This window comes from Dreissena polymorpha, chromosome 9, assembly GCF_020536995.1.
Source record: "Dreissena polymorpha isolate Duluth1 chromosome 9, UMN_Dpol_1.0, whole genome shotgun sequence".
In the NCBI taxonomy this organism is placed as follows: domain Eukaryota; kingdom Metazoa; phylum Mollusca; class Bivalvia; order Myida; family Dreissenidae; genus Dreissena; species Dreissena polymorpha.
Genome location: NC_068363.1, coordinates 40,440,116 through 40,452,350, shown reverse-complemented (window position 1 = coordinate 40,452,350; position 12,235 = coordinate 40,440,116). Strand labels below are relative to the sequence as shown.

At 33.2% G+C, this 12,235-nt stretch overlaps 1 protein-coding gene across 1 annotated transcript; it reads right to left on the bottom strand.

Annotated features, from left to right (window-relative positions):
* Nucleotides 1–1,561: 1,561 nt before the first annotated feature.
* On the bottom strand, nucleotides 1,562–10,038 carry LOC127843733 (polycystin-2-like). Its single transcript, XM_052373475.1, has 9 exons — nucleotides 9,881–10,038; nucleotides 9,489–9,603; nucleotides 8,974–9,039; nucleotides 7,695–7,860; nucleotides 7,376–7,445; nucleotides 6,668–6,842; nucleotides 6,170–6,331; nucleotides 4,429–5,505; nucleotides 1,562–3,814 (listed from the first exon to the last, which is right to left on the bottom strand). Exons 1-9 carry the CDS (start codon nucleotides 10,034–10,036, stop codon nucleotides 3,723–3,725), a joined length of 2,079 nt encoding a protein of 692 aa, XP_052229435.1. The 5' UTR covers nucleotides 10,037–10,038; the 3' UTR covers nucleotides 1,562–3,722.
* Nucleotides 10,039–12,235: the final 2,197 nt, after the last annotated feature.

Here is a 12,235-nt window from a genome sequence, read left to right as displayed (position 1 = left end):
TTACTGAAGTGCATGGTTTTGTGAGATATAAATGGGGTAGATGGTGCGCGGTTAGTTTACGTGGCTATGGCACAGTAATCAATTCATTTTCGTTATATGTCGTTGGCGATGGTCACATGTGGATTGTTGTGTGTTCTGCTAGGAACATTTTGCAGGCGAGATAACATAAATGCGTAACGCAGTTTTTGGTGTGTTTGTTTATTTATTGACTGACGTGTGGATTTCAATTGGTTTTGGTGTTTCAGTTTCCCGTTGAGAGAGTATAAAATATATACTCGCGCTTTGTTCCAAGGTGATCCTGATTGTCTTTTTTAAAGGGGTCTAGTTTAGTCTATATATTTTGGTAATTTGGATGGTTGTATGTGAATGACAATTGGTTTTATAGATTTCAGTGAAACGATTGTAATAACTATATTGCATTCAAAGCTGTCACGGACTTAACTTATGGATGCATTAATACTGGCATTCGCTGTTTACTTAAGCGATAATCTGTTTTTCCGTAAACAAGTATTTAAATTTAACCGGCCCTATTTACTACCGATTGTATTTTATTTCTAACTCGGGATCTTTTGGATATTTGAGGATGTTTATTTCATGTGTTTAATATTATTCCGCGTTAATCAATAATATATATATATATATATATATATATATATATATATTCATTGCCTGATTGTTTGATAATATTAATTCAAAACCAACGATCTTGCCAAGGCAGTTCAATTTTATTTCTGTAAAGCGATTTCTCCTTTATTGGTAAGTTCCTAGGTATATTCTTCTGGTGAATCAGTGGCCAATTAACTGCTATTAATAGATTTTTATAATTCCTAGGTGCTGAATAAGTGACCTGCGATCAGTTTGCGTACTGTTCTTTCATCCTGATTTATATTCTCGGAACTGGGGATATGTGTTTCACTGAACCGAATTCTCTAATATTTATCGGTCTTTTACCACAATCGAAATATATGTTTTTGTTAATAAGAATTCGCTTACGAAGTATTTTCTTGCTGTAGGTAAAGACAGGTGTAAAAGCATGTACTTATTTCTTTTGTTCTTGGTAACCATTTGCTATTCTTATATAATAATTTTATATGATAATTATATCTAATATAACATAAAATGAAAATTATATTTAATAAAAAATAAAATTAACAATTAATGTAAATGTATTAATCCATGAAGTCAGTGTTTTGTTTTTAAAGGGATTACATCTTTCCCCTCTCCATTAAATTAGAATTCCTATACTAATATGATAGAGCTGCCTTAATTTTATTTTGCTTAAACTTTCCAAAAGGGCATTTATTAACTACCATATAACATCACACGGTAGGTAAACAACGCAAAATACAAATATGACTTTTCAAAAACATCAACATCTAAGCTACAATCTCTAAAACTATGTAATTATGACAATATATAGAAACCAAAATCAAGAAAGATACTGATACACAATAACAAAATATTCATGTTTAAAAACACACGTCGTATATATATATATATTTAATCTTAAAATTTATATTTTAAAACTATACGATTTTTTTTTACAATGCAGAAGGATGAATATAAATTATGAAAACTATTGTAATATAAATTTCGTACATGCATTACTCAACTATGATAGTCATACCTGTTGAATGATTTTTTTTTCTTGTTTTTAGGTATATAATTTTGAATCGCAAAACAAACACATTTTATTACTATATGAGATTATATAATGGCATCCACAAGGAATATGACAAGCTATCTAACAACATTTTGTCATAATAGATTCGTCAGTTTAAAATCTATTTAAACAGATATGACATCTGGGCCAGAGTACTGATTGGATACTAGAGTATTTACTTTCAAAATAGTCTATGTCTAGATTACAAAATTGTCTGATAGTCATCCGATGAGTGTTTTCAGGCATCCGGGTATAATGAACTAAATGTAGAAAAACTAAGGTCGAAATTCTTGAACCGATGTCATAATTATTTATTATGATTCTACATAATTTGTAATTTATTATATCGTCATGTTCCCCTTTACATTTGAATATTACTAATTATTTACGTTGCGCCATAAGTATGTAATAGCATAATTTCAAATGCTAATTAACATGTTTTGTGAATTATGTTGTAAAGCTTGTTTTGTGTCATCTGATCGAACACTCTTAGTAATGTTAACACTTTGATGTTAAAAGCAATACACGTCATCACATTTGAGAATATATGTATTACATTTGTGTTTACAAATCTTTTTCACTGTGGAATCCAAAAAAAGAACAACAAAGCACACCACTTGTATCTTATGCAAATGATATCATATTCTTTTGTCATGGTTACAAAAATGTTAAATTGATTTTTTAGTCACACAGATCACGCCTTTAAGTCAAGTCTTATACGCTTAGTTAAAATGATGTATTTTATTTGTTGAATACTGCCATATATAAAACGTTGTTTGTACGTATAATTTGCGCATTAACATTCATAATATCATTGAGGTATAAAACAATAAAAGTGAATGAGTCTTACAATTTTTACAGAATAATTCAAGAAATCGCGTGTTTAAATGTGTATAATAATAAAGGGATGTCTTTGATGGCTTAATTAGCTAAGTAGCTCTTAAATTTTTATAATGGTATACAGACAGGCCATTTTTGTTGAAACACGCCAATATTACCTCCGGTATCAAAAGCATTACTCCATAGGAAATTACAGTACAAGTGTTTTACGTGCAGACAATCAAAGTTCATCTTTTTGAAAAACTTTATATCGGCTCAGTTTTAAATACTATCAGTACAATATTTTTGATCGCTAGGATTTTACTATATTAAAAGAAAACACATTACACAAACGATATTAAATAATATAAGCATATAAGGTTAATAATCATGAGATAATATTTAAAAGCTTATCTGCGAACATCAACACAAAAACTACTTTAGACTGATTAATAAATATTTTTTTGAAACCATCTGCATTTATTGTGCTTACAAAAACAGAACATTTCATCAAATTAATTTAAACCGAATTACATTTCAATATACCAGGGACTTGCATCGTGCATTATACATATTAAACATTGTAATATGGTTTAACCCTACCACTGTTATTTTTCCATTGGAAACATTTAAGACAAAAAAATCGTGCAGAACTAATTCAAAACTTTGCAAACACATTTTTAGACATATAGATGGATCATAATTTGATCATAGCCAAATCAGCGGCGAGCAAAACATATTTTTCGAGATTTAACACTATTGTTTTTTTAAATATAATAATGAAATTCATACATATATTTTAAGTAGTATACACAATATTTTGTACGCTGCAAAAAATATCGCGTAACCATGAATCTGTACAAACAATAATGCAGATAAAAAATATAATCACAAAAAAGATCGTCTGCATCACCAAACGTATAATATGCTCCCCGGAGAACATGTTTAAATTAAAATGTAATCATCGGTACTGTTGGGTGTTGAAACAAATGCCACAGAACTAATCGCATCATAAATTGGTTTCATCAAAAAGTCCATAATATCGAAGGAACATTTAACATCGATGTAGATATTTAAGTTTTTTCAGTTAAGCAGTATCCAAACAATGGTATCAATAATTCGATGCATATTTATGCATATTATTACACGTTTAATATCACATGTAAGCTCAAACATTTACACCGAATCAAAAGTGCCTGATAGCGGTTTGATGCATCTTCGGCGTTTTCTTAGAGGCTTGCTATTTTCGTCCTCCTGGTTTGCAATAGCTTTTCTTATGCGTTCCCTTATTCTCCATATTGTACAACTTGTATAGCGTCGGCTGCTTGACCTCTGTAAAATGCAACAACGACGTTTCATATCCACGAATATATGTTATTATTACCACCACAATATGTACACATTTAAGATTAGCTTGTAATTGTTGTGTGTGCACTGAATGATTTTAACACGTCAACTGTGTGTGTTTGTATTTTCGCACTGAATACAGATTAATATTCGTTTCAAACATCTTTAATGCCATAAACACAGTGGAAGACAATGTTTGTGAACAGAAATAACTTTAAATGTATTCCTTTACTGATGAATCTGAAAACAACGACTTTGTAATTAGAGTTGTGCGCAATCGTACAATAGTATAAAGACTATAAAGTTTTCAATATGAGATGCTGCAACATATCATTTTTAGATTCAAAGGTTCACTAAATAACGCAATGACGACAGAGCATTCAATTACATCTCAATAGATATGGTAGTCAATTGAGTGTATATGTTTGAATGTGGCAGAATGATCAACACCACCACCTGGTATACTTAAAACATTGGGAAGACACACACTATTAAGGAAGGTCATGTTTTGGAAAATATTGTTTATATTTTTTTAAGTATTAATCTGCATATAATAAAACCATATTTTTATGGCAAAAACAGTTCATGGAATAGCTTACCTTCTCTTACAAGTGGCACGTTGACATGCTTTTCTTTGTTTCCACTTTTATTGAACATCTTTGTAAACTTAGCCATCATGTATTTAATAATGTCTTTGTGTGTGTCCTCTGTCTTGTTGTCGACAACGTTGTCTATACTTGCACCAAGTATTGACAAAAATATTGATAATATAAAAAACACTACTGCAATTATGTAAAAGGTGAAACATATTTTAGCCAAGATCGGATTCGTTTCGTCTATTTCCGTAAACGTGCTCTTACCAATCATTGAAAGGCACAAAGTGGTCAAACATTTGTAGATACTCATGTACGACAGTAGATATGGTCCGAATAAAAACCACCCGAAGAAAGCAAATCCTAGAAGTATGTACACAAACGTAGCTCCATACCAGAACAAATCTTTTCCGCACTGCTCAAATACTTTCACAATGCTACTAACCTTCTTTAAGGTAGCAAATACTTCAAGTATTCTAATAGTTGACATAAAGACTATTATTGCTAACAAGACACCTAGAATTTCGTCCCAAAGCACTATATGGCTAAAGTTCACAAACCGTTTAAAGTCGCTTCTGTATTTGCTGATGGTACTATCTGTAAAGCCCGACCTTATGAAATAAATCACACATGTTGATCCACCCAATAGAAATAGTACACACTCGTAGGATTGCCAAAATTGGCCAAAGTATTTCAGCCTTTGCTGATATATTCGCAAGCATATTTTGAAAAACAAGACCAGAAGATAGATAACGAATATGACTTCACATACAAGGGCAAACATGCCGTTCGGTCCAACGTGGTTATACAATTTGATCGGATAGATCCAGTAAGTTTTAAATGCTCCACCTGTCTGCGGAAACTCAACCATGAAGACGTTGTAGATGAACATGTTTGTTTCTGGACTAAACAATGTAAATTCAAACAACACCACTCTAGTTTGACGATCGACCCACAGGTTTTTAACTAATTCTTCGACGATGTCCACACTCACATTCTTGTTAACATCAAATGGCGAGATGTATCCTCCGCCCCCGTATGTCGTGTAGAAACCAGTTAGCGGTAGACCCCATATATCGAGCGCTGTTAAACATTTTCGCAATATAAATATAGGTAACACAACTACATAGACGTTCTAATATGACATACATCGGGAAAATAAGAGAACGGTTTTACCGAAATTGGTGGTTTTAGTAATGTATGTATGTATAACAAGAAACGTAAATGTTCCAAATAATCATAATATTAACTGATTTCACAAAGCAAGAATCTCGAAAGTAAGAATACTGTTATGGAGACCGGCGCACTAATAATGCATTGGAATTAGAAAACATGTACAAGCAGTGTACAGAACGATGTGTCAAAATTACGCCTTCAATAAAACGATTCGGTATGCTTCAGCGAATTTTATGTAAATGATGCATTAAGGTAAATTACTAGTTTATTGCAAGTATGGAACTAAAGAAACATGTAGATAGAATGTCATTAAAGTAACATTATTTGTTCTGAACTGGAATTTCTCAATAATTTTCGTTTGAAAATAATAACGTTTTTAAAAAAAAGGATATATATACGTTGTTGTTTTTTTACAAAAATCTACAAGATTGCTTATCGCAGTATTCCTTGCTTCACGTAAGTGCAATACTGTAATGTTGCATCGCAAATTGAAATAGTTCTTTTGAGTTCGTTTAACATTATTCGAAGAAGGTTCAAGAGTATTGATGATTGAGGAGTTTAATTGACATACCTGAAGTAAAAGACCAAGCGTCTACGGTTATGTTGAAGGTTTGTTGGACCATAGAACACGGTTTGGATTGCCATCCTATACAGTAGCCCTCCGTCTCCTCATCTAGAAGGTTGTATCCTCCGTAGCAGGTGTTATTACCAAAGTATGGTATGTTGCAGAAACCTGTTGATGAAGTCAATGCAAAAATTATGGGCCATATTGAGTTTGCACTAATACCATTTTGAATTGTGGGCATACAATACATCGCGGTATCTAAATGACCCCAATCACTGATTTGTTTCTGAATAGAACAAATGCAAATAAAATGGAGAGTTAGAATTACAACTTGATTGGTCAGTTGAATTGTATTTAAGGATTACACTTTCGTTGTGATCGTTAAAAACATGCATTGGACTAAGGTATGCGGTATTTAACGGTGAGAGAGAATGAACGCTTGCTGTATACGTTAAGCATATGACTATTGTTAGAGATTGCTTTCCTTCACATTCAGATTCTGACCTGCATGTGTACGCAGCTGACGCAGTCTCGGGGGCCCTAACCTGTAGTTGTTCAGGCCTGTCATAAATGTGCGGTAATACCAGTGTAAAGCATCCCCGTTGATATCGGTCTCCGGAAACAGGTTTGGTATCATCGTGTATTTGATCCAATTAAACATATCCTTTTGAGTTATAATCTAAAAGCAAATAATAACATATGTTAACGTGAATAACACATTCAGTTTAATTTGAGTATATGTTCTGATAATCATTGACATCAACATTGAATAGGCGTTTATATAATATCTATAATCCGTTGTTTTGGGGAGAACTCGAAATATCATTATATTTTGAACATGATTTCTATATCCGTATTGACCTTCAACCCAAATCATGCTGTGTATGGAATGTGTTAAACACGTGTGCAATACGGCTAATATTATTATGTGGATGACATTATTCACGAAGTAAAATAGGTTCTTGTTAAGAAACGCGTATATGGGACACTTCATGTACAGTTTCAGTGTGTTTTTATAAATTAAACATAATTACAAAGTATGTCGAGCAACATTGTCATGAAATATACGTTTGCATAGACTTGATTGAGGACACTAACATACATATGAGTTTGCTAATTTGGTTATTCATTTTAGCAATGTGTAGCACCCAATCACAACAAACACCCGTTTACAAACATTTCCTTTCTCATAGAAAATAATATTCAACGTACCGACTCAAAAGTTGGAAGGTGTGCTGGCGAAACGAAGTGCCGCATAAGCTCCTGTCGATGATAGTAAGACCTGCAGAATGCATAAAATTGTGTCAAATATAACACCTATAACACGTATCACGTGTACAGTTCAATGGTCAAATGATCAGAAACTATACAAGGGATTCAAAAAAGCAAAGTAGTTGATGAGGTTTTTTTTTTTCGTTTTGCATATACTCAATTATTATTTAATTCAACTATGTGCTTTGAGTTGCAGGTATTTGAAAAAAATGACCAAGATATGTTTCTCTTATATTTATATAAGAATATTAACAATTACATATCATCCCGGTTAGCAAACGCTATAACGCAGACAATAAACATGAGAAGTGTAGTCAAGATGAAGTCCAGGATGCATTTGATCAAGTTCAGTTCCAGCCGCCTTTGCTTTGCCGCCTTTTTCATCTCTTTTTGATTCATGGGCATCGACACGTTTCTAGGATTCGCTTAAAAGAAAATGTATGATTATTTATTTATTATGAATGTGGATACGAACATAAATGAGCATCGTCCACTACCGAAGTTAAAACAAGAATATCAAATTGATTTATTGGTTCTCACCGATAATACGCTCTTTTCACGTGTATAATAATTTGGGAATGCATAATTGTTCAATGAGCAATATATCCTTGAAATCTCACTTGAACAGTACGGGCGGGACAGTACGCGCATAGTCACTTTGTAGGTAAACTTTACATTATGTTTTGTTATATAAATCGATTTCATTAACGCTTGTGATTTGTTCTCATAATTCGAGATCATCAATAATAAGGTAAAACTACCTGAATAATAATGTTAACCAAAGTAGGATGCTGCATTAGAGGGGTCATTGAAATCGGATCATGAGCGACTGAGATCAACAGTGGAAAGAAAAAAATAATATTAGAAGGGCAATACGCCTCGTACGAAGCGAAGTAAACTTATGAAATAGTAGGCGTACGGAGAGACAACAATTAAACAAGAAACGAATACTGGTCCAATGCGATTACAAAACTTATAATTCGCACTTACATGTACGCAGAAAAGGGTGACTTTGTGCTCCACCTTTTCGGACGCTTTACAACGTATTTTTTATAATGCATTTGCGTTAAAATATTACAATACATGTGTAGCAAATCTGGTAGCAAAATTATCGCGAAGTGTAAGATATAGATGTCCAAGATTTTAGCAGACATGTTTGTGATAACATTTTTATATATAAACACTACTTATCATTTAGAAAATGCGCGACTAAAACGGTAACGGTTTTGACTATAACACATATAACAGCATCAATGCACTTCGCTTTATTTCGAGATAAACATTATATGACGCCGTCGTATTTAAGAATATGCGTCGTATGTTCGATTCATGTTCTTATAAAACAACACAATTCTCATTTGCTTAGAATCATGCAAGCTTTAACATTTTGAAATTTTTGTAAGGGTTAAGATAATATGAGTTATACAATCATAAATAAATAGTAATTTGATGCATGTACTCAATTTGAAGTCAACGTGAACGATTAAATAATAATTTGTATTAACTTATTTTGTACGGTATTTATTCTTAAAACTTACATTTATACGACAAATATTCATCTTTTATTTTCTTCAAAATCGCTATTGTCGACGACATATAATCATCTGAAATAGGAAAAATAATTGTCTTATTTATAACTCGGTAACATATGTGAAAACAATATCCAAATTAGTTTATATAGCGAAAGTAGTCTCGTTAGGGGCTATATTTGGTATATATCCAGAACGACTATTATAAGATAAATAAAATTCATGGCAGCTAAATTAAATTGGAAGTGGGAACTTGAATATGCTGTTTTGTCCAAAAGGTGACCGTGACTGGCTTGTCTTTATATAAACGCAACTGCAGTAACATAACCCCCATAATAAACGATTTACGCAAACTAATACGCCTATAATTGTTCATTTTGAAGTACATATTATATTAAATATGATCTGTTTGTATGGCATATACAGTTACTCAATAACTATGCATGCCGTTTCATTTAGGAAACGTTAATTGATTTAGTATAGTTAATTGTGATTAATTAACACATATCAACACAGTTTATTACTCTTGTCTTCGCCTGTAAGCTTTTTATAATTCTGAACTACGTTGTCCATATCAACATTTGCTTCCCCTTTCGACTTTCGGAAAAGGCAGGCGAGAACAAAGGCAAAACACATCACCTGCAAGTATATAACCTTTCCGTGCACAAACACAGCTGTTCAAAACAATATAAACGTGTTGGTTTAAATAAAAACTCAAGAATTTAAAAACCATTTAAAATTCGGCGTATTTGTTTCGTTTTTAGATATGAATACTAAAATGTCAGCTGCGTAAACACTTAATCCCTTTGGTTCAGTCATAGTAATTACAATTGTACCAAGTTCAAGAGAAAAACAAACGTACATCAACACATTTACACGGTGAAATATGTATGTATATAATGTTCGTGTTAGATACCATGACTGGGTCAACAAAAAGCATGGATTCAAAGTTTGACAGAAGGAAGGATGTGAGCCATTCCTCTGATTTCTGCTTCCCCCATTGCATACTGTAGAGAAGAACGAAAAAGGCGGGAACCAATGTGCCTGCAACAACCAGGAACCACCCAAACATGATACACCTGGAATAGAGCCACCATGATATTAATTGCCCGTTTTTGTTAAGGAATGAGTCATGTTAATAACGTATTTCATGATTCAACTAAAATAAGGCAACTATATATAATAGGTATGATGTTCAGGAGTATTTATATGTAAATAAATTAGTTTTGAATGTATTATTGAAGCATAATATGCATGCAATAATACGCCACATGGTTGGTGCTTGGCGAACCGATAACGTTGCAATCTGTTTCCAAATGAACCTATGACGAGAATACACGTACCACCAAGGAAGTCGAGCACCTGTAGACTCTGGCACTTCCGATGTCAACAATATAGATCGCAACTGCTTTGCGAAGTCCGGAGTTGCGTCCCTTTTCGTTGATGAACACGGAAATCTAAAATTAAATAGTCTTATACATATATGAATGTTAATTGCTCGTTTCGTATGTATTTAATTATAACATTAAACCCGGCATACGTACACACAATAGCAGATTTTCACGTTTAACAGTCTAACCCACAACGGGGACGCATGTTATTTGTACCCAATTTAATTCAATGACTCGAACGCAAATGTTTTACATAATATAATAAATACACATACATATATACTTAACACATTTCTGAGTGTCTCATACCTGCAGCACACACCAGGACAAGTACAACATTTACAAAGCATATCCTGGCGCCGCTTTGTTCGCTTGAATATGAACATCAGCAGCATCACTGGCGGTGTTGTAATAAGAGAGCATATTATGGACACAAATATCTGAAATTAAACCATACATATGACATAAATGGATCGCACTCGAAGTAGTTGCCATTATAATTGAACCATTTCAACTGTAGATAAGGGTAAACATTTTCTCTTACTAAGATCCCACTATCTGCATTAGATTTCACCTTGTGTTTATCACTTAATTTATACAGCACGAACTGATCGGATAGCTTATATTCTTCAAATACGATTACACTAATACTGAACAATTGTCAATGATTCGTGTGCGTGACCGGGTAACAGTCGAAAATCAACGGGCGGTCTTCAAATCTCAATAGAAACTCCAACCAACGACGCATTGTAGGAAACCGACTCGAGGCTCTTTCTACTATACATTTTCAAACAAGTTTTGTTTGAGAAATCGGACAATCATTTATGTATAACGGACATGCAGACTGTTTGGTTATGCAAGACATATACACATATACACAATTGTTCCATCTGCAACACGAAATAGAAAACATGCCGGGAATGGGCTGAGCGCTAACAAACTCTTGTTTATTTTGATTTGTCAAAGTTTTACAAAGTGATGCGGTACAATTTATACATATTCAATATACTAAATTTTACTTAAATTTGAAATTGGTTTAGGGAACGAATATTTTTTTTATTCAAACAGTATGTACGCGCTTAAATATCTCACTTGTTGTGCTGTGAAGCGGAACGGTCCCGCTTGTATTAAAGGCTGGGTCTCGTAGTCGGCTTCCGGTTCATAGAACATGGCGTTAGCAATCATAGTGAGACAGATGTAGACAAGGGCGCACGACAAACGCTCGACACGAGTGAAGGGGCTGATTTGTGGCCGGTAGAAAATGGAGACCCACATATGACTTTCTGACAGTCGGTATCGGGTCTAGAAGTTTAAATAAACAAAGTAATGTTCAAAGCGTGCCAGTGCGAATATCTAGTATACCCTTTGTTTTATAATTTTATGTAAATTAAGTACACGAATTCATATGTAAAACACGTTCATAAAGATATGAATCTATTAGCGAACTTCAGTAATGACTTAATAAATTAATGAACGAATGAACGAACGGAAATGTGACGAAAATGATTATATGAGTGAAATGTCAGCCCATACCTAATCCACTACATGCTTAATGATTATCAAAATAAACACGAGTCATCAACGAATCGAACACCTTAGCACAACATTGGTGTTCTACCTTTAGCCATGGGAATACTTTATTGAAGGTTTACTACTTACAAATACTCTGTTTAACGAATTTTAAGTTTCACTATAATAGTATTCTTTACTGTGTACCTGATAGAATAACCTGTTTTCGAACTCGATGGGTTCATTTCCACTCTTTGCATTCATATTCACAAAGACTTCTGTTTCAACAGAGAGCCACTTCTCAGCGACGAACGTGTATCTGAAATCACGTTTTTTCTCTTTAGGTTCTTTATCTCCTCTATAAGCACGTA

Excerpts from the sequence above, each read along its gene's own strand:
- LOC127843733 (XM_052373475.1), bottom strand. The coding sequence starts at position 10,036 with ATGTTTGGGTGGTTCCTGGTTGTTGCAGGCACATTGGTTCCCGCCTTT. Across the intron at positions 9,604-9,880 it reads TTTTTGTTGACCCAGTCATG|GTGATGTGTTTTGCCTTTGT; the intron begins GTATCTAACACG and ends ATATACTTGCAG. Across the intron at positions 3,815-4,428 it reads CGTGCCACTTGTAAGAGAAG|AGGTCAAGCAGCCGACGCTA; the intron begins GTAAGCTATTCC and ends TGCATTTTACAG.